We start from the raw sequence: 23531 nt of genomic DNA on the forward strand, positions 1-23531 counted from the left end.
CTTTCTAAACAAGTGGCCTACAGAATATATGATCTCAAAATTAGCTTATTATTAAAGTAATACTTAAGAATCTGCTTGAACGTACTGTATGATCCATTCCAATAATCTGCCTGTTGGTCACAGTGAGGAAACTTAGTTTCGATGTCCTGTAAAGATCAAAGCTAGGTGAACTGACTGGCTGATCAGCAACTAGCGGAAGTATCTTTAAGAGACATCAAAGCCAACTTTCTCTGTGAATAAAAGTGAAGTGAATTCTGTGAGTCCCTTGTGGAGATCAAGAAATACGGAACTACAAGTGACTGTTTCTTTGAAACATGAAAGGGCCATGCAATTCTTTAGAAGTAGAAAAGGGGTACCCAGGAAAAAATTACCTTGGAAAAAAACCAAAATAATCTATAACAAGAGAGCCAAAAATAAATTATTGACCTTGGTTTAATTTCCAAACACAAAGTAATACAGTTGCATAACAGACAGTAGAGGTATGACAATTAGTCATTGGTAATCTTCTCAAAGGCCAATGTTTTAGCATCTAAGATCAGAGGCAAGGTTATAAAGATGGCACGTTATCACCTGGTAAGGGCTGCAAAACCCGTCCTCCAAGGACCCTTCTATCAGATTGCAAATAGCAAGTGGGCAGTTTGTACTGCACGAGTGCTGACAACAACATAAGAAAACCAAACAGAAGAATTTTAAAGATGCAAAATTGTCATCTTTTTCAAATAAATACTTCATGCAGAATTCATCCTCTCCTCTCCTTACTCCTCTCAGCCCCAAACAAAACACACACAAACAAAAAGCAACATGTAACTAATAAATAAAGCAGCTTGGCTTTGTTAGGGAATTTTATACAGGACTTTGGGGGTGAGTTCAGTCCTTAGTGCTTTCTCCTCTCTCTCTCTCTCTCACATGCACACGCACACACGCACACGCGCACGCACACGCACACACACATGCACACGCACACACGCACACGCGCACGCACACGCGCACACACACACACACGCACACGCACACACATACACACACACGCACACGCGCACGCACACGCACACGCGCACACACACGCACGCACACACATACACACACACGCACACGCGCACGCGCACACGCACACGCACACGCGCACGCACACGCACACGCGCCTTGAACAATCTTCTGTCCACACAGCCACTAGAAAGCCCAACGTCTCCCCCACACATTTCATTCCGGGGTGACAGCAGCGGGGCAGTGCCAGCTCGCTCCTGTTGGGCAGGCACAGTAGCAGGAGGACGGGTGCCTTCACCGAGTTTGGTTGGTTGTCATGGACTTATCCTCAAATGTGTCAGAACAGTAGCAGCACAGAAGAACAACTTAACTGAATCCTTGTCATTTTCCCTGAAAACTTTACTACTTGGAAATCCATCATGTTCATATGCACACCAGGGAGAGTTGATTCAGTTTAGATTCATGTATCTGAATATAGCAACAGGTATATATTTCTTAAAATCCATCCATATTGATTTCTTCTAATTCTGCCTAAGAAGATAAAACCTATATTTGATGCCAAAAAGAGGACCCAAACAGTCAGAATGATGAGTTAAAATAACTTATTTGTGGCAACTTATTCATAGGCACAAAAATTTGTCCATTACACTCTCCCGGGGGCTTCCTCTTTCAACTGCAGAATGATCCTGGGTTTCAGCAGCAATACCCCCTCGAGGCTTCAGATGGTTCCCTAGAGAAAGAGGCCATCCAGATGCCACTCCAGGCGGGTCAGGGCGAAGGGGGCAACCCCACTTCCACTCATCCAACTCGGCGGCATCTCCAGCACTTCTGAAGGAGTGGTGCTCACACCGGGCTAGCTGAGACTCGTCGCTGCCGGTTCAATAGCAAACAACTCAGAGGTGAATTTTATGACTTTTCACGTTCACAGAGATGTGTTTGAATGAATAAATTCTACATTGCTGCTGTCAGATTGTTTTTCTGCCTTGAAGAAATTTGCTTTGCATTTTAACGGATGTCATACTAAAAGGTGTACTTTACAGATCCAAAGATGTGACTAGGGTAGTCAAAATGCTTCCTAGGAGTAATTTGTTTTGGAAAAGTGTTCAGAATGAAAATTTTGAACCCTATAGCAGCACTTTGTTTGTTCCCTAAAAATATAAAGTGTCTATTTTACAGGAAACCAGACAGTTTCAGCAGAGTGTGATCACCTGCCTCCACGGCACTTGGTTGTCCCCCTGCACCACCTGAATGGCAAGTTAGGGCGTTTGCTGGACAGTGCAGGGGCCGCCCGAGACCGCCCGAGACCGCCCAAGGACCAAGGCCCGAGGCCCAAGGCCCGAGGCTGAGTCCGCAGCGGTGGTTCCCAGGAGTGAGTGGTTCTTCTGTGATCACCCCTTCAGATTTCTCAGGAAGAGAGCGGTCCAAGCACACGTCTGCACACAGAACTTCTACACAGCTCAAATACCTGAAACGGGTGTACTGCAGATGGCTGGGTAAGCAAGTGGGAAAGAAAAGTGTGTAGGAGAGGGGTTGGGGTGGAGGGGCGGGGGAAGGAATTGGTGATTAATTTCGTCCTTGACATGCTACGTGGAGAGTCAGATCTGTTGAAAGAGAACAAAAGAGAGAACACAGGTGTTAGAAGACACAATGGAAATTCACTCCTCAGCAAAAAATAAAATAAAATTGTTTATAGTTCTAGACATTTCGACCAGAAATGTCTAATAGAAATACCATGCGAGCCACTTAATTTTAGTTTTTGAGTGGCCACATTAAAAAGTAAAGAGAAACAGGTAAAATTAATTTTAATGTAAGATTTCCTTTAACCCAATAATTCAATATATTATCCTTTCAATATGTAAGCAGCATTCCGTGGCGATGTTGTACATGATGGTATTATTACTGAGATGTTTCACAGTCTTTCTCCTGGTGTTTGCAATCCTCTGTATACCTGACCCCTCCAGCACACCTCAGCTTGCACTTGACCACATTGCAGGTGCTCAGTCACGCGTGGATTGGACAGCACAGCCTCCTACTTACTGCCCTAGATTTAAGTGTGCAGCCCTAAAACATCCTCTCCCAAAAGCCACCGTCTATTGAAACTATAGATATTCAGAGAAACAGGACGCACTTTCTCATTCCTGGGGGAACTCACACTTCTCACCTGCCAGCACCTGGGATCCCAAAGCAGGTCAGACACAGCCCCGACCTCAGGCTCTCTCGCCAAGACAGGGGTTCCCAGTCCTGAGAGGGATGCTTCCCCTGCCTGGGGTGATGGTTACGCAGTGGAGCACCCGTGATTTCACTCCACCCGCCACCGGATGCTCGTCAGGTCTCTTTCAGCCCAGGATGAAAGTCTGGGCTGGTCCCGACCCAGAGGCCAGTGCCAACGCCCATGAGCTCAGCTTTCAAGAAGAAACTGAAGGGCGGCTTCCTCACCCCGGCTGGAAGCCCCGGACTGTCTGTGATCTTGCCTATGAGTTTTGGGCAGAACTCATGGTGGATGTTGGGAGGGTCGGGAGGGGAGAGGGAGAGGGATGGGAGCCTCATCCCTGTGGGAACTCCCTGGCACAGGAAATATGAGACACTAAGAAAACCCAACGGCTCTTAGGATAAGCAAGAGCAGAAGAAAACGGAAATCGTGTAGAAGAGGGAAAAGACTTAAGAAGAACTCCACAGCCAAACAAACACTGCTTTCTGTTTTTGCCTCTAGAACGCTGTAACCAGATTTAGTGCTCAACTGTGGTAAGCATCTTGGATTCCTGCGACAATGCTCTCTTCGTCGCTAACCTTTTTCTCTCCTCTCTCCTGATTTATAAGTTATAATAATGTAAGCAACCTCACATATTTTGTATAAATAAGCAGGATATAAATTATAAATAAGAGGAAAAATCAGGGCATGGAAAGGGGTTATAAAAGCAGATAAGATCAAAGCGCATAGAAAAATACCCTGCGAGAAATATAGAACAAAAACTGAATAGGAAAAACAGAGAGAGAAAGAGAGAGAGAGAGAGAGAAAGAGAGAGAGAGAGAGAGAGCGAGAGAGCGCACAGATTCCTTTTAAGAAGATCTCCTCCTCGCTGACACAGAAGACACCCGGGGAGCTTATCTGTTAAGTACCTCTCTTGCTCCAACAGTATAATCATAGCGATTACAAAGCTCCCAATTAAAAGTGGTTTGAACAGCCTTGTGGGGTGATGCTCACACCGTGTTTAGAATCAGAGAGGTTTTTCTTAGGGAAGAGCATCTTCAATGGCTAGCCTTTCTGCTGAGATGCGTGCTCGCTCATGTTAGGACCAGAAATGGGAAACCTCTGAAAGCACGGTCATAGCTGTCACTTAAACCCATTGAGCTGAAAACCAGTAGCCTGGGCATGCTTTCTGAGCACCACACTGAACGCTCCCCACCCCCACCCCCGTTCCTTTCTCCAAAACTATCCCAGAACCACTGATGGGTCCCCGTCAGGTGAGATGGTCTTCCTGTGTGCCTGGAGGCAGGGAGGTGACGAGCACATACCTTAAACTGTAGGATTATGGCTTAACGTGACGATCGCAGGCAAGCCATATTGACAGAGCCAAACGTTAGACACACAGACTCAACGGGGCGCCTCAGTAACTGCAGCAGACCATGAAGGGGCACGGTTTCCACGAGGCCTCTCATGAAATCCCCGCTCCCCACCACGTGCAAGACTCAGCACGTTGGTTAATAGCTCAGAAGGAATAGGGGGCCACAGAGGAGGCCTGACCTGCGCAGTCCAGTCACCTCCCGGAGGGCGAGAGAGAACTGAGACTGGGACAGGTGGCCAAAAGGAGAACACAGGCCCTCGACCAAGAAAAGGCCCTTTATTAGGAAGAGGCTGCTCTTTGCCCTGAGTTAAAGCTCGTTAGGCAGCCTTTCCAGCAGGCCCAAGAAAAACATCCTCCGCTAGGATACTCCCATCTCCTCCCAACTAGCTGGATGCTCAGGTCCTCGGGGAAATTTAAGAGAAAAATGGATATAACTTATAAAGGTAAACGGTTAGTCTCAGGGGAAGGTGTTTCTGACTGTTGTCATCAGAGAGGGGCCATTAAGGCAGGCTGGTGAACCCTGAGGCCATTTAAAACCCAGTTCTGCCAACTCTGAGATGGTTCAGATCGTCATCCACTCACATATATTCATTCACTCACTCATACATTCATTCACAGCAGCATACTGGACCAAGTGACCAGAGTGGACTGTCCCTGGTTCTCTGCCAAACTAGAGATGGTGATTCAGAATGGCAACATCTGACCAGATTTAGAAGGAAATGAAACCACCTCCTTTAGAAGAGGTGGGGAGGGCTGAAGAAAGAAGCTAATTATATAAGGATTTTGCAAGAAGTATTTAGAGACACCCCCCCCAACTTTGGCTTTTGCAATTGCTCACAGTGGATTTACACTTAATCCAAACAGTACATAGTCTTAAATTCTCTTTTGCCTTTCTACAGTTCGATCCCACGGTATAAGAATTACCGACCGTACTTTCCGCATCACGACTGAATACAAGTGGATTCATCTCACAGGAACACTAGTGCAATCTGCTGGGGAGGAACAATTTCAGTTGCTCTGAATTTATAACTGAGAACACAGCATTGGGAAGAATTTAAGTAGAGCAGCCCACTGCCCTGCGGATGAAACGAGGACTTCTCTCCCCGGTCCTCCTGAGGCCTCCGAATCCGCAGCGTCAGACTCAGGCGCCGCAGCAGTGCCCCTGCAGCTACTTCTGTCCTCCCCTCAGCAGTCCTGCCTCCTCTATTCTCTCCAGGCCTGTCCCACAACCAAACACTGGCTCCTATTGTGACGGGTACCTTGTGCCAGGGACTCTGAGACTTTCCCTCTTCCTGCACTCCATCTCATTCAATTCCCAGAGCAAACCTGTGAGGACAGGACTCTGAGCAAAATTCTCCTGGGTCATAGTTTTCCTAGTTGCTAAATGGCCAAGAATCTTGTCTGCAGTGACAAGGCTGCGTTTCCTTCATGTAATTCAACCAAAACAACACTGCAGCAGACAGGACGCAGAAGCAGACTGAGCACCCAGCTGCCATTTCTTAAGCCAAGTTGTAGAGATTTGTAAAACATGTAAAACAATGCCATTCTGCTGAGTTTTTTTGTTTTGGAAAAGAATTATTTTTCATTAAAAATGGCATTTTTGTTAACAATAGTAACATTTCAAATTTTGGGTGTTTTTGTTGTTGTTTTTGTTTGTTTTATTTCAGAGAGAAAGGAGAGAGACAGAAACATCAATGATGAGAGAGAATCACTGATTGGCTGCCTCCTGCATGCCCCACACTATGGATGGAGCTCACAACCCGGGCATGTGCCCTGACTGGGAATCGAACCATGACCTCCTGGTCTATAGGTCTACGATCAACCACTGAGCCACACTGGCTGGGCTAAAATTTTTGTTTTAATTTCCAATATAAAACATATCAATAGATATAACCTACAAATATAAAAGCTCTTTGATGTCATTGATACTTTTTAAGAACATAAAGGGTCCCAAGGCAGGAAGTTTGAGAACTGCTGCACAGCAGATCAGAGGCCTCAGTCCAGGATCTGCCCCCAACAAGCTGTGCGATCTTGACGGCTCACTCTGCTCATCAGGAGACACAAGGTAGGATGAGACCGGACTAGACACGACGATGATGTGGTGAACGCGGTGCTCGCTCTGTGCCAGGCCTCCATCTCAGCGCTCTGTAGCGCGCATCCACGCATTTAGTCCTCACAGCCTCCTGTCGGTTGGCAGTGACACAGGTCGCTTTCTACAGAGGACACTGAGGAACACAGAGATGAAGTAACTTGCCCGGGGTGTGGCCACGCTGGGATGCAACCCCAGGCAGTGCACCTCCAGTCCCTGAGCCCACAACCACCCCGCTGCCCTGCCTGTAGCAAAGAGGAGCCCTGCGTGCGCACAATCTCGTGACTCAAGTCTTTAATCGCTAGGGCTGTAGCAGCAGCAAGGTGAATGGCCCAGTGGATTAGATGTAGGTTGTGTGACTTAAGGACACCATGGGACCTGCTATGGATGAGGCTTCTTGGCTTCACTACTTTGTTGGGCTAAATCTGAAAGCATGTCCCTGCCTACCCTGCATACGTGGAGTGAACCTGGTGCATCTAATATTCATATATAATATTTTTAATTTGTGATTGAGTGTCAAAACCAGGAGAAAGGTCAAGGTGAACCCTAACAACGGCACAAGATAAGTTGGATCCAGGTATCCTGAACAGAGACAAGAGTAACAAGAAAAGACAGATTGAGTCAGAGAAGTCAATAGAGTGTAAGTGAGTAAGTGCCAGCTTGGGAAGCTCACCCTGAACCTGAGGATTTACCAAGGACCAAATAGGAAGGGCCTTGCTGCTCCAGCAGTCAGGAGCTTAAAGAGAACCCCATTCTGCCTGTGGAGTGGGGGTTCAGAGAAATTGGAACTTTCTCAGTTCAAAGAAAGTAGAGCCAGAGGCCCAAGTGGGCTTTAGTAGTGGGTAGTGAAAGTGGGGCAATGGCGGGGGACATTCAAAGCACAGGAAATCTGAGGTTTAATGCTAGGCTAGAAAATGTACCCTTAGAATTTCCCTCTAAGGGTACAGCACACTGTGACAAGACTTCTTGTAGTAGAAAGTCATCTGCACATTCTCAAGTCTGGGCCAAGTGTGACAGGCTAAAGATCCTGGAGCAGGCACACGGGCAACACAGGGTCCAAGATCTCAGGCCCTTGGTCACAGCTGACTGGTGGGGCAGCAAAAGCCCACAGATCTTGGCTATGTGTCTGCTTCATCCCATCATGTAAGAAGTTAAAGACATTACTTTTATTAACAAAACCGTATATCCTATCTAATAAAAGAGAAACATGGTAATTAGCGTACGACCACTACCCTTCCCATTGGCTAATCAGCGAGATATGCAAATTAACTGCCAGCCAAGATGGCGGCCGCCAGCCAGGCAGCTTGAAACTAACATGAGGCTTGCTTGCTTCAGTGACAGAGGACTGCAATGTTCCCTGCCTGCCTTGCCGGCCTCTGAGCCTGCAGTTTGAAACATAGTTACAAAAATAGAAGCTAAACAAAACCCCAGAAACCAGCTTTCAGCTGGCTGGGATCTCAGAGCTGGAGTTGATACAGAGTTTCGATTACAGAACCTAAACAAACCAGATACCTTCTTTCAGCAGCTGAGGCCTCAGAGCTGGAGCCAAGCCTCAGAGCTAAAGCTGGCCCAGAATTTAAAAGAAAAAAGAAAAAAAGGAGCAGTTGGGAGCTTCAGTCGGCCTGAAAACAGCCCTCAGCCCCTCACCCACACTGGCCAGGCACCCCAGTGGGGACCCTCACTCTGAAGAGTGTGTGACCAGCTGCAAACAGCCATCATCCCCTCATCCAGGCTGGCCAGGCACCCCAGTGGGGACCCCTACCCTGATCCAGGACACCCTTCAGGGCAAACCAGCCAGCCCCCACCCATGCACCAGGCCTCTATTCTATACAGTAAAAGGGTAATATACCTCCCGGCACCGGGATCAGCGTGACGGGGGCAGCGCCCAAACCCCCTGATCACCCTGCGGCTCTGTGTGTGACAGGGGGCGGGGCCACAACCTCCCTATCCGCCCTGCTCTATTCATGACAGGGGAAGGTGCCCCAACCCCCTGATCGGCCCTGCTCTGTGCCTGATAGGGGGGAGCTCCCAAAGCCCTGATTGGCCCTGCTGTGTGTGTGACAGGGTGCGGCGCCCCAACCCCCACCCCCCCCACGGGCCCTGCTCTGTGTGTGACGGGGTAGAGCCATAACCTCCCCATCGGCCCTGCCCTGAGTGTGACAGGGGGCGGTGCCCCAACCCCCCAATCAGCCCTACCCTGAGTGTGACTGAGGGTGGCATCGCAACCTCCCAATCCGCCCTGCTCTGTGCATGACATGGGGCGGAGCCCCAACTCCCCAATTGGCCCTGCTCTGAGCCCGACCAGGGGCTGCACCTAGGGATTGGGCCTGCCCTCTGCCACCTGGAAGCAGGCCTAAGCCAGCAGGTCGTTATCTTCCGAGGGGTCCCAGACTGCCAGAGGGCACAGGCTGGGCTGAGGGGGCCCCCCCTCTTCCCCGAGCGCACAAATTTTTGTGCACCGGGCCTCTAGTCTATATATATAAAAGGCTAATATGCTAAGTATCCAATTGTCCAACTGGTCACTATGACACGTACTGACCACCAGGGGGCAGATGCTCAATGCAGGAGCTGCATGATGCACACTGGCCATTTACAGAGAAACGGCACTGCAGACCTGGAACCAACAAAGCAACCCTCAGCTTCCCCCAAGTGAGACACAGGTCCCGCCACCACATAGGAGTGACAGCCCACCAAATCACGGGTGATGCTGCCGAGACCCCATGGCACAAAATGCAGCCCACAGCCCAGCCCAGCCCAGAAACGGTGGCTGTGGCCGCCGGGTAATGACATCATGTAGCAACACCCAGCTTCTTCTCCCTAGTGACTAGCCTTCTTGCAGTTTCTTCAGCCCAGGAATATGACTTGCTTTATAGCCAGGTGCAAACATTTTACACTTTAACCAAATGTCTGTGAAGCGTTTTCCCGTGCCTCATCTCATTTGATCCTCACAGAAGTCCTGGGGTAGGTCAATAGGAGACTCAGTAGAATCCTATTTTCTTTTCATTAGCCAGAAAACAGAGATTTAGAAAGCTTAGAAACTTGACCCAACTAAAAAGAAGTAAGAAATGGTGGACCTTGAAAATGACTTTAGGTTTTCTCACTGTGCAGAATATAGTCAAACACTGCTGCAGTTAAATGTTTTACCCTTTGTTCTCCCTGTGTGATCTACAATAATAATCTGATTCATGTTGATATTTACTGCTGTGTTGCTCACAATTACCTGAAAGAGAAGTTGGGGTGCTTCACTGGGCTGAAAAAAGTTTAGCTAAATCATAAAGCAGGTCTAATTAAGCAAGTTATCCTATATAATAAAAGCATAGTATGCAAATTGTCCCCTCAACTGGCAGTACATCTGAGAGTTTGACCAGGGGGCGGGGCCGGCTGGGGGAAGGGAGGGAGGCCCCAGTGGTGGCAGGCAGCCAGGGGAAGGGAGGCCCCAGTGTGCGAATTTCATGCACCAGGCCTCTAGTTTTATATATATAAAAGGCTAAGTTGACTCACGCATGCATGATACATATAAAGCTCTTGCTGGCGCCAATTGCACACATGTGTTTCCACTGTCATTGTTGATCATGAATTTGGTTGACACTTCTATTATACAGGAAGGGCAGGTAGTGATACTAAAATATTTCTTCCAATTAATTTCCTTTCAATGTGCACGAAACTGTGCACTGGGCCATTAGTTCATAATAAAGGCCTAAAGCAGTGACACCTGAAGCAGACAGAGCCACCTGCAGTGACTGTCACTGGTCCTGGGAAAGGCGCACCCAGGCTCCTCCGATGGCTCTTCGTAGTCACACCCCTTGGGTGGCCCTGCCATAAACCGCAGAAGTCCTTTTCCAGGGCTGTTTTCTTTGTGCTTCAAAACATGAAAAACACCGTCTACAAATGCGAATTGCTTCTTCAAATGTCCTAGAAGAGCCCCAGTTGGGTCCCTTCTGACTCTACTGCTGTGATTTTACCAAATAAACGTTGATAAAAGTTTATCAAAACTTTATTAAACAAGACATGGTTTCTAGACTTAATATGTATGGTTTTAATAAAAGTGCAGTCCTCAAATCAGGCTCTTCCTCTATATCAGCACCGTGAGAGGCATCCTGGGTCTTTGGTTAATTTTATAATATTTCCACTTCTATGTTTTTCTTACTACAGAAATCTGAAGCATCACTATGTGCTACTGCAAATGGTCCCGCCAACTGCCTTGTGGCTGGCATCCTGTGCAAGCCCACACTCGCTCTCTGCTCTGCCCAAGTTGGTGCTACTCCTCACGACTTCAACTGTCTTCATCTAAAGGGGAGGAGCTGCACTCTGTAGGAAAATGATGTGTTCCAGCCCCGGAAAACAGAATGACCTGCAGGCATGCTCTGATTCTGCGGTGGCTTTAAGGTGAAGGGGGTGGAAGAGTTGAGTCACGTCATGACACACGGAAGCAGTACAGGCGTGCCTCACACTCAAAGTCACCGCACTGCACCTGGCTCTTCATGCTCAGCAGGATCATCTTTCTTCCAATTATATTAACTTTGGTGATTTAGAGTTTTGATTTGTGGCTTCATTTTAATATAACTTCTAAATTTGTTTTGACTTGACAGTTGTGTAAGATCTGTAAGTATAAGGAGTGTATAGTGTTTTAAATTTTCAAATATTTACATGGCGTACTAAAATAACTTAAACTCTGGGACTGTGTGAGAATTTTATTTCTTTAAAAGTATTCTACTTACTATTCAAGTTTGAGAAATAATGGTCCAAACATAGGAAAGCCAAAACACCATTCTGCCACAAAACCTTTCAGAAAACAGCGGATTCAGCAATGCCCCACTGGCGCCATCTGGTGGTCACATTTGAACAAGTGCCTACTGGCTTGCTAAAGTGTGGCCAGGAAAGGAAGACAACTGCAGGGCCCTCAGAACCAGGGAGCTAGACAAGTATTCCGGTGCTGCTACGTTAAATGTGGGGCCTCGAATAATGCCTGAGAGGCCAACCTCACACCTCGTCTCCAGCTCACAACTCCCACCTCCCTCTCAGCCGATATCCTGGCTTACCTGCAAGAAAAGGCATGCACTAAGAGAGCCCTTTTACGTCCCTGTGCGCCCTATCCAGCACCTTGGGTGTAGTGTCACCTCTGCTCTGGACCCAATACTCCGTACCTGTAATTCTCCTACATTATCCATGTCCCCTTGCAGCTGGATCAACACCATCCGCATACAGATAAGCTGCAATAGCTTCCATCTTAAAAAAGAAATGCAAACCCCTTCTTAACCCCACATCCTCCATTCCTCTGCCCATTCAAATAAAACTTGTTTGGCCAGCATGTCTCAGTGGTTGAGCATTGACTTACGAACCAGGAGGTCCTGATAGGATTCCAGGTCAGGGCACATGCCCGAATTTCGGGCTCAATCCCCAGTGTGGGGCATGCAGAAGGCAGCTGATCAATGATTCTCATCACTGATACTTTCTCTCTCTCTCTCTCTCTCTCTCTCTCTCTCTCTGAAATCAATAAAAATATTTTTTAAAAAATAAAAAGTAAAACCCCCTTCTGTAGTCGCAGCTAATTGGGCCGCATCCCCTTCTGCTGAGCAGCTCAAGGTCACCTCCCTCTGACTTTCACCAACCATCAGTCTCCATCGTCATCTTCCTCCAGCTCTGAGCAGCCTTTGACACACCTGACCACCTTTTTCTAAAAAATGGGTGTCTGCCTGACCTCACATTCTCCTTCTCAGACCCCTTTGGTGGTGCCACCTACCTTTTCCCACAGGTCCCCAGGGCCTAACTCCCCCAGGCCCCTGCCTCTGTCCACGCTTCCTCCAGGTTGCCTCCTCCAGACCCACTGCCTTACACACAATCCCCACCACCTCAACCCTGACTTTTCTCCTCAGCGGCAGACGCACCAATCCCACAGCCTACTCAACACACCCACGTGGACAGTGAGCTGGGCTGATGTCTAAGAGGCATCTCCTAATGAGGATGATAAAAGCCAAACTTGCAGTTCACCCAATTTCCCGTCATGCTAAAGGTAACACTTGCCTGGTTGCTAGGGCCCAGACCTAGGAACCACCTTTGAGTTCCACCACACAGCCCTCTCCCTCCACCCTCAGCTCTCACACACGGGCTGACTCTAAGCACTTGCTGCCACCAGGTCGGCTCAATGCTACCCCTTCCGAGTGGACAGCAGCAACCGCCGCTAGGAAAGGCCCTGCTCCTACTCTCAGGCCCCCACCCTTTCTCCAAAGCCCAGCCCAGGGCGGCCCTTTCCTATCATGAACCAGGTCCCACCATTTCCATCCCAAAGCCCCGCACAGCTGGATTCCACTCTAAACTGCTCACCAGAGCCTCAAAGCCTCACTTATCCAGTCCCCACCTCCCTTCCCAACAGCCCGAACGAAGACGGTCTCCCCTGTTCTCTGTGATTTCGCCCCACCAGCCTTCCCTGGCTCCTCAGAGATGCCCACCCTCCACGCGTGTCTGTGCCACTCTGCCCCAGGCCACTGGGTGGCTGGCTTTCATCATTTAAGGTCTCAGCTCAAATGTCAGCCCCTCTTTCTACATAAGCACCCTCCGTCTCTATTCCATGACCTGTTCTTTACTTTCTTCAGTGCAATAACCACTATTTGAAGTTACCTTGTTTATGTGCTGTGTCCCCCCAAATAAGCATATCACTACACTCGAACAGAGCCCTCTGTGTCTCACTCACTGTTAAACCAAGCACAGAGCAACCTCTATGCCCGTTCCCATTCTTTGGATGAGGAAACTGAGGCTGAAAAAAATCATCCTCAATGTCACATAGGAGTAAAGTCAAGGCCGGGCCTGGAAGCCACATCTGCCCAAAGCCATGTCCCATGTCCTTAACTTGTTGCATGTACTGCCCATGTCTAGCTTTTGGTCTGAAAAAGAAGTTCCTCGCCCCCGAGATTTAAGTTTGATTAGATAAGAGCCAGCATTGCCCTGGGTTCTTTTGTTTTCTAAACCTTGATTTCTACATCTTCAGTTCCTCCGAAACCTTGAAAATAAACCAAAATACTTATTGTGATTCTAGTTCTTGAACCTTAACATGAAGCAGAAGAAGTTCCCAGAGATATCTAGAGCCATCCGCGTGCTGTTCTGGCCCCACAGGGCTGGGAAGAGGGAGCAGGTGAAATCACTCCACCAGCGCACACACGTTTCAGAGCAAGACTCCCAAGGGTTCGGAAAGGCCATCGCAATGTGATCTCATCTAAACAATGAATTTCACATTTCCAATTATTTCTTTAAAAATGATTTAGCATTTCCTCACTTCCAATTATAGTTCTCCACTCCACTGGATATTATCCTTTTTTTTTAACCTCTGCTGACAAATGCCAGTCTTTTCTTACAATTGTTCTTTCCTTAAAAATAGTCAATGTTCTTGCCTGGCTGATGTGGCTCAGTGGTTGAGCGTTGAGCCATCAACCAGGAGGTCATGGTTCGATTCCCGGTCAGGGCACATGCCTGGGTTGTGGGCTCCATCCCCAGTGAGGGAAGAGGGGTGGGGGGTGAGCAGGAGGCAGCCGATCGATGACACTCTCTTTTGTCATTGATGTTTCTATCTCTCTCTCCCTCTCCCTTCCTCTCTCGGAAATTAATAAAAATATATTTTTTAAAAAAGAAAAATAAAGTCAATGTTCTTGTTTATGACTTTCAGATAAATGATAGTATCTTTAAAACCCCTTGTATCTGCTCATAGCAGCAAACAGGCTACTCAGACATGGGCCTTCCGCACTGCACTCAGTGGTTAGGATCTACTACAGAGACTAAAAATTATTTTGTAACAACTGTGTGAAATAAAGGAGATTATAAACCAACATTTCCCAACTACCTCCTATGTACCCAGGACTGCACTGCTCATGAATATTAGAAGCTGGCGTTTTAACTGAGCACCTGTTATACGCCAAGCAGCTTAGAAGCATGACATCAATGTCAATGGCCCAGGGAAAGGGCTCTCCCCCTTCCACAGAAGAGGACACCAGCTCTGAGGTGAAATAACCTGAAAGGAGCAGAGGACCCGACACTGACCAGGTGTCTAGGGCCAGACCTGCAGCCACACCGCCTCCCGGCAGCGGGAAAGGGCCTGTTCGTGACGTGGTGAGAAACGCACCCGGCCCAGGAGTCGTACGTATGTATGAAGTAGGTCGAGGAGCTTCCAACCTCAGATGAAATCATCAAAACCATTCATAACACTTTGAGTAAAGAAGCAAATCACCACGGTGGGTGAGGGCATTCTGTTACTTTGAAAGTCTCACCCGACCTACTGATTTCCCATCTTCAGGGTGAGAAGAGGATATCCAGGCAATGAATGGCTAACATGCGCTGTGTGTACCTCCCACGCAGTGTGGGTCTGGCAGGCCTCAGTGGGGTAGCATTTGTGAAGTGACCACTGCACAGTCTCATGCTGGGAGGCCAAGCACAGACACCTGTCTGCAAGCTCACCTCAAGTGGGCAATGCAGGTACTACATCCAGCACAGCTCTGCTGCATGCGAGGTGTTCAGCAAATGCTGAGTGCTGGGTGCCCACAAGCATTCATCTTCCTGTCCTCAGCAAAGAAACACTACTCTTACTCGGGGCGGTGATGCACCCAGCTAAACGACCACCTTTCCCAGCCTCCCTTGCAGCTAGGCATGGCCGTATGCCTCAGTTCTACCAGAGGGATGTGGGCGCCAGGACTGTATGGGACTCTGGGAAGGCTGCTTAAATAAGGAAGCTGATTCAGTGGGAGAGCTGCTTTTGCCTCGTCTCCTCTTCCTTTCTGCTTCCTACGCTTGGAACGTAAATTGTAGCAGTCATTTTGGTGGCCTTGAGATGACCTTGAGAAAGGGAGGAAGGTATTTGCTGAGGACAATGAGTCTAAATTTAAGAGGCTAGCTTTCTGTTGTGACAGACCACTTCAAATTCCTTATGTAACGGAAATAAACGTCCATCTTATGTAAGTCATAGTAACTTTAAGACAGTAGTTCTCAAGCTTTGGTGGCAAATGAAACACCTGGGGTACTTGGTGAAAATACCAAGGTCCACTACAGCGGGAAGCCCGGGGAGGGTTGGCGGGGAGGGGGGGGGGGGCGTTAAGAGATCAACCAAAGGACTTGTATGCATGCATATAAGCATAACCAATGGACACAAGACACTGGGGGGTAGGGGAGGCCGGGGGAATGTCAAGGGGGGAAAAAAAGGGAGACATATATAATACTCTTTGTAATACTTTAAGCAATAAAACAAAATTTTTTTTAAAAAAAGAAAATACCAAGGTCCCTATGCTACCTCAATGAGCCTGGGTTCCTGGGTGCCAGATGATGCCAACACCCCCGGAGTTCAAGAACCAGTGCCGTAGGCTTTTCTGTGCTAAGCAGCCCAACTTGACCTTCCAGGTCCATTCCAGTGTTAACCCCGACACTGACCACATGGCAGGCAAAGCAATTTTATAATATCTGATTTTATTTGCTTCCGACTGGAAGTGGAGATCAGATCTGAATGGGGTGGGCTGTTGCCAAGTTCATGTCCTACCCACCCTTCTCGGACATGGCAGATGGCAGTGGGCACGCGGCCTGCTCAGGGCTGCCTCGGCCTTCCCTGCTGTTCCTCCCTGCTCCTCGAATGGTGCCTGGGTGGGGCCGCCAAGCTTCCCCTCGGAAGTTTTAGCCTGAGCCTGAGCAGTGCCGTCATCTCCGGAGTGAGGGCTCCAGCCTCCCTCCGTTCCCCGTCCTTACCGTGATGCAAAAAGGGCTGAGGAGCTGCTGCTCTCCTGAGTGGCCGGTCACTGAGGTTTGCTGTGCAAACCCGCCCCCTCGCACACTAGCTTCCTCCGTGGGAGCTCAGAGGTCAAGGCCAGCATCCGGAGCCACCTCCTCCCTTCCACACGTTACTGGTTCAAAGTCAGTTTTCTGGCCACCCCATTGTCTGTCTGCTCTACTAACCAGCAGCCCCTGTTCTCCACCTCGAAGTACAAAAGGACAGGCTTGTGCTCTTTTCCGCTCTCTTCCCAAGTTTATTACCTCTCCCCCCTTTTTTGCTGTAGAACCATATTGGGCATGTGGGTCGTGGAAAGAGACGTTTACAGCCCACTCTCTCAAAGGAAAAACTGGCCTGGATCCACCCAAATATACTAGTAGATTAGCATAGTTCTTAAACACTCCATTTGTTGAGTTCAGATAGTAACTGTAAAAATATGACTGTCATTATCTGGCTCTTGCTTTATATTCCGTTCCTGAGACTTAATCACCCATGTCTGTCTGTTCTGGGTAAAAGCAGTTGACAAACGGGTAATGCCCTTTTGGATGCCAGCTCCAGCGGGGAGTCCCACAGACAAAAGCAGCTCAGGTGACTCATTCACCACACCCTCGCCTGTCTCTGGGGGACCCGGCGCCAGGTGGCCCAGCTAGAAGACCCCGGGGCACCAGACTGAGCTGAGGACAGGCCTCGGTCCCTGACACCCGAACCCCAGGGCCTGTGGGAGCAGAGCTGCCTCCTGTCTGCTGCAGGTCCACACACACGTGGGAGGAAGCCAGGCAGGGGCAGGGCTCTGCCCCAGACAGAAGCCACCGGCACCAGGGACTTACTTATTTATTTCCGGCAATGAGTGGAGCTTGAGGAGCCGCCTCCCCCCCGGATGGCGTGAGCGGCTGTCGGAGACGACGCTGGGTAGTGTCCGGGCCGGATGGGCTTGGCTGTGTCAACCAACAGAAAGGAGAGAAGAGGCGTCAGAAGGGACTCAGAGAGCCACGCCCAGGTACCTTCAGGCCACAGGTGAAATCCAAGGCAGAATTCTTGTCAGCATTACCGTTCTCAGCCACCAGAGCCTCTGAAAGCAGGTTTGCCTCCTATTAGTACAGGGAGCTAACCCAGGACACCAATGTTTAGGAGACAGAAAGAACTTACGTAGCAATCATTTTTATTCAGATCGAGGAAAATGAGAAACAAAGGACTTTCAGTTTTGGTCTGAGGCCGACCCACAGGTCCCCATGGGTTCCGAGGGCATCTGTGAGCCCCTAGGTTAGATGTAGAATTCTGCCAGATATCCCTTTTCTAGGGAGAGGGTCCACAGTTTTCATAGGTTTTCTAAGGGTATAAAATCCAGTAAGTGCAAAGGGTGAAAAGATCCAATGAGCCACTAATCTAAAGTATAACCTGAAAACTAGAAACACGAAGGTGCTGGTTTAAAAACCTCTGCACAGCACTGTCTGATGGGCAATAATAGTACATGCTGCTGGAGATGCTTCAGTTTTCTAAAAAGCCCTCCAGAGAGCGTCCCTAAGTCCCATTTATTCCTACAGCTCTGTCCTGGGAACATGGCTTAGCAGCTACACTCCTTCCCTGTGTGGGGAGAACGCCCCAACCCAGGCCTTGCACTTAGAACCGGGAGCTCACTGACGCCAGGCCCGGGAGCCAGGACATCCAGACCTGCATCTGCAAGCAGCTCTGCCTGAGGCCCTGGCTCCCTACTCCTCGTGGTTCCACCCAGGACAGGGGTCTTCAGGCCTTGCTGAGAAATAGCTGTATATTCTGGTATATCTGACAGGGTATCCTTTTACAGCCCAACACTTCTGCCTACAGCCCAGGCCAGCCGGCCTCTCAGCTCAGCAGTTCTGAAGACCACAATGTACGCTGGGATCTCCGTGTAAGGACACCCCCTTCTCCGGGATGGGCGCAGGTGCTGGGATGGGCGCAGCGGCCTGGGTCCTGCAAGCCTGACCACCTGTTCCAGAACCACCGCCAGGTGGCCTCAGAGCACCAGGGCTCCTGGCCGGTGGAGACCTGGCCTTTAGCAAGGGCCCAGGAGAGAGGCACCTACCAATCTGGGCCGAGTGGGCCCTCCGGGCCATGTTCTTGGCGCGCACGGCCTCCTTGATGCGATCCACCTCCTGCTGGTAGCGCTTGCGGTCCCGCATGGCGTTCTCCTTGGCCTCCTTCAGCGCGCTCTCCAGGGCCTTGACGCGCTCGGCCGTGGCGCGCAGCCGCTTCTCCAGCTTGGGCAGCTCACAGCGCAGGTCAGCGTTGTCCCGGACCAGCTGGGGGGAGGGGCAGGGGCAGTTACCAGGGAGCACCCACCTCGGGGGACAAAGACTGTGACAGGAGCGCAGCCAGAAGCAGACTCTGCAGCTGAGTGACCACCCCTGCCGGGCACAAAGTCCACATGACCATAACCTCTGGGGAGAGCAAAGGGACCGAATTACTAACTGCGATCCACGGTGCGAGGGTCTAAGTAAAGCCAGTCCCGCCACAGGAAACTCAGGCTCGGGCAGGGTTTGCTTCCTCTCTCCTGGGAGAAAGCAGTGCTCGGATGTCAGCGTGTGAAAGCTGAGAAATGCCCAGCAAAGGGCTCCGTGCAGGGCGCGCGTTAGGCCCTCGCAGGCCTCCTCCTCCCACCAGGACCCGCTGTCCACAGCAGCGTGTGGCTGGGACCTGCTCTGCAACACATCCCAGGCTAACAGGCAACGCGGGGGGACTGCTCTTTCTTTCACCACTGAAGACACTCAGTTCAGAAGCAACAGGCTCACCCTGGGCCCAAGCTCTATCATTCCCTGGCCGTGTAACTGGGGGTAAGTCATTGGATCACCACGGTTTCTCATCTATAACAAAGGACATAATAGGACCAAAGCGGGAATCTAAGTGGTTAAGAAAAGTTTTGAAAATCAGAATGTGCTCAAAGAAGTTGTCACCGTGTAAGCCCAGCGCCCATTCTGGGGCTGCCAGAGAGCAGTAAACATGCATTGAGTCCATAGTAAAAATGTTCATGAATGTCAGAGCCCTACTCCCTGACAGTGTTTACGTTTGTGTTTCTGTCAATAACTTGCTTCAGTAACATCAGCCACACTGAACCTGCGGTCCTCCCTCTGAGGAAAAATGACAGCATCAGTAATGGTGAAGAGCCGTAACAAGTCAAAGAGAAAAGACATCCCCTCGGCCATCTGGCACTTCCATCATGTCCCAGTGTTTAGGATTTAGGGAAAACAGCATGAACATTCCAGCATTCAACAGAAAGGAGGCAGCTAAGCCCTAAATCACCACTGCTCTCTGCGACTCCAGACAGACTCAGGGCATTGCAAGAACCTGAGAGGGTGCCCCAGGGACAGCAACAGAGCAGAGGTGCCAGGGATGCTCCCAGCCCCCGCCCAGGGCCAGTCTGCCTCCTTGTCTGTGAAAGCAGCCGGCCCGGACCAGCTGGGCGGTGCCCGCTTTGCCTTCTGTGGAGCTCTGGGGCTTCCCGGGAGACACCAAAGCCCATGGGGACCGAGGCTGGGGCTGCAGGTGGCGGGAAAAGACAGAACTGAACATCCCACTCCCCACACCCAGAGCTCGAACTCAACTCCTCACATTGGCTTTGATGAAATCAGTATCTTAGATAGAAGGGAAGTCACGGAGGACTGAAGGATTCCACGGGCCTCCTGGCTCTCCGGCTGTCCGAGCCTCGGCCTGCAGTGTGGGCAATGCAGCGGGCCCCGCCCAGGAGAGAGGGCGGCAGAGGGACCGGCACAGCCCTCCTACCTGTTTGTGGACCTTCGTGAGCTGCTCCAGGTTATTCTCCAGGAAGGAGATTTTCTGCTTCTGGGCAGCGCTGCCCCCGCCATCGTCGCTGTCCAGCTCCACACTCTGCACCAACACCAAGGGTCAGCGAGACGAGCCTGGCACTGCCCACCCTCTGCCCAGCTGAGTGCAGGCCAGACTTTCTAAATCTCCCTTTAAAAACTCCCAGTCCCTAAAGGCTCTTCTGGAAATGAAAACAAGCAGAGGTTCTAAAAGTTTAGACTCAACAGCCTCGCAAATTAGTTCTTTGGTTGGTGTCAAATGTTAAAGTGTTATTTTTTAGAGGTCTGGAAAAAAACTTCAAATCTGCTCTTGAAAGATACACATTAACTCTCTGTGATATATATATACTTCTCCCTTGCAGGTAGATAAATACTTTTCTTTTTAAAAGTGGCTCGCATGGCATTCTCCCTAAGACTCATTAAGAAGAACCAATGTGGAAACAAACCCAAGACCTAACGCTGATTTCAAACATCGCAGCTGGACAAGTGTCCATGCCCAGCGGGAGGTCTCAGGGGCCTCGGCTGTCCCTTCAGCTTTCACTTCCATAAACTTCCTTAATGAATTCACCTCCAACGGGTCACTACTGCATCCGGGCTCTTACATGATCAGAACTTGAGATTGGCAAAAACAGTGCCCTGCTGGCAGCGCCAAGCTGAGCAGCCAGGCAGGTTAGGAAAAATGTGCAGACACAAAACGGAAAAGCGTGCTTGCTTCGTCTGATTACACATCTCTCCTCCTGAGCGCATCTCAAACCTGGGTGTCCTCAGTCTGAAACTGAAGGAGGATTTGCTAGAACCCAGATTGCTGGCCCCACCCCAGCCTCTGGTTCAGTGGACCGAGCCTTGGGTGGGTCTGAGAATCTGCTCATCCAGCAAGTTCCCAGGCGATGCTGACACTGCCGGCCGATGACCACACTGGAAGAACCTCTGCTCCTTTCTCGAGTTTTATAGCATGAAATCAGGGAGGTCTGATCTCAAGCTCTTTGCCCTCCCTCAGACCACCTCCTCCCTCAGACTGAGCCTCTTCAGCTCTTGTGCAACCTCTCGCCTCCCTCTCCATCACCTCTGCTCTGACCTCCCTCCCACACCTGGTCCAGGTCCTGTGGCCATTTCTAGTCTGATGATTGTGGTCTCTACCTACCTGCCTGACCACTGCCATTCAGGCCCTGGAATCTCCCTTCATCCTCTACCCCCTTTTCTTTATTTTTATTTCCAGGCTTCCAAACTCACGAGAGCCATGCTGTCAGGGCCACGGCAAACGCCTGCTCTGACTCTCAGCTGGACACTCACACTGCTGCTCAGCAGTCCTGTCCTTCCTCCCTGGCAAATCCCCCCACAGCTGCCTGAGCCTTCCCTAGTCTCCTGGCCTCCCCACGCTCCTCCTTCTGTATTGACACGGAGGACGGAGCCTCCACGTGAACTGAGATCAAAGCTGTCAGTGCATCTCTTCCTACTGTTACTACTTCCTGCCAATGTCTCCACCTTGGCTTCTCCACTTCTCTCTGGGAGAATGTGTCCCTTCCCCTTAACACATCCATCTATGCTAAGATTCTGACTCTACCAATGACCTCTTCTTATTTATGTATTTCACTTCTTTCCCTTGGCTCCTTCACATAGACATGCATGCACACATACACGCACACATGTGCCTGCACAGGCACATACATGCACACACTTTCTTAAGTATAGCTTCCTCCCATCCTATGAGGCTCCTGGATATGGCCCTTGTCCATCGCTTTTAAACATCTTAAAGAATAGCCCCATTGCTGCTTCCACTCTCCTCCCTGTTTGAACCTCTTCCAGTTGCTCTTGGGGTTCTCCATGTGGCAACTCCCTGAGATCAGTGTGTAGAAGGCGCACAGATGTGCATTCCAGTCCTGCCTCTGGCTCTCCCCAGCTGTGCGATCTTGGTGAGGCATTTAACCTCTGGGCCTATCTCCACACCTGCAACTCAGAACACCAAGCACCACACACCTGGTTGCTGGGAAGAGCACATAAGACATCGGGTGCTGCAGTGCTTTAGACACTCTGACCCCGCCCCCAGGGGCCTCTGCCCTCTCGGGCGTCTGGCAGTGCCCAGCAGGCGTCTGAGGCCCTCTGCGCTGTCCCTGCAGTCTGCACTCTGGCTTTCCCACTGCAGCCAGATACACACACACACTTGCTTGAAATGAAGGCCAGGGAAAGGATTACAACTGCCTGTCACTAAGGAGGAAAAATCAGATGGCAAAGCGTTCCCGAGTGATTTCTGCCTCTAGCACATTCTTTTAATAACGTTCACTGCCATGACAGCCAACTCGATTTAAGCAATGATACTTCATCTGAAAAGGATCCTCTCCGGTACCTGTTCTACTTGGTCCCATTCACACAAAGCAGGCTCACCTTTTTCACCCGGGCAGTCAGGTCCTGGACGAAGAGCTTGCGGAGGTTATGCAGAGTCTGCAGCTCCCGAGACTAGAAGGGAAGTTGTGAAGAAGCCGCGTGAGCGGGGACGCACTGAGGTATAGCCCACCGGCTCTCAGGCGCCCGCTCGGAAGCCCCCTGGCTCGCCCACCACACACGCCCACCCCACTGCCCTGGCGTCATCTCCGCAGCACCCCACGGTACAGAGACTGGGAACTCGCACAGTGAACCGCAAACTAGAGCAATGCCAGCTCACTTGCTATGTTCTAACTGGAACCTTTTTTCCCCTCAACCACAAAAATTCAAAAGTTTTCTCACCAAAATTCCTAGGGGCTATGTGACCAGAATGGATTCCTTTTTTCCCCTCTAATTTCTCACTGTTTTGTCCTCACATGCACATTATATATAATGTCAACAAGGTTAAATGAAAAGTTAGCCACACATCTTCCCACCCTTACGACAGTCTTCATGTTTCTGCGCCCACCCCCACCCCCACCCTGACCCTGGTCCGTTTGCTTTGCATCCCTGAGCGTATGGATGAGGCAGACTTTCCACTCAGGTGATCCCAGGCAACGTATCTAACCTCTCTGTGCCTTAGTTTCTCAGTTTTCTTATTTGTAATGTGAGGACAAAACAGTAGCTGCTTCAGCGTTGTTGTGATCAAGATGAAATGAGATGATCTTTATAAAACTTAGGACAGCTTCTGGCACACAGTAGTTGCTCAGTAAACAGTAGCTAGTATTAATTTATTGATGCATCGTACTTGACAGCCATTTCCTCATTAGGCTCTCATTGCTTCCTTTCATTGTGCTGGTTCTTATAATTTTCAGGGTAACTAACTTCTTAGGGGCATTTTTTCTTCATTTTGGATTATTTTCTACAAATGAACCCTTAGGAATTTGATTGAGACAAGAGCTGAGACAAGAGCCTGAGTCAAAGCTGGTGATCTTTGCTAAGATCAGAAAATC

At 49.8% G+C, this 23531-nt stretch overlaps 1 protein-coding gene across 1 annotated transcript in view; it reads right to left on the reverse strand.

The window, feature by feature from the left end:
• Positions 1 to 414: 414 nt before the first annotated feature.
• Positions 415 to 23531, reverse strand: part of KIF5C (kinesin family member 5C) — a 148239-nt gene continuing 125122 nt past the window's right edge. The window contains exons 22-26 of the mRNA XM_081096406.1: positions 22543 to 22614; positions 20123 to 20227; positions 18429 to 18645; positions 17197 to 17304; positions 415 to 2585 (exon numbers count right to left, since the gene is read on the reverse strand). Coding sequence (XP_080952532.1) covers positions 17201 to 17304; positions 18429 to 18645; positions 20123 to 20227; positions 22543 to 22614 — 498 coding nt within the window. The 3' untranslated portion in view covers positions 415 to 2585; positions 17197 to 17200. The remainder of the gene's footprint in view (positions 2586 to 17196; positions 17305 to 18428; positions 18646 to 20122; positions 20228 to 22542; positions 22615 to 23531) is intronic.

This window comes from Myotis nattereri (assembly GCF_964212035.1).
Source record: "Myotis nattereri genome assembly, chromosome: 7".
Taxonomy (NCBI): Eukaryota; Metazoa; Chordata; class Mammalia; order Chiroptera; family Vespertilionidae; genus Myotis; species Myotis nattereri.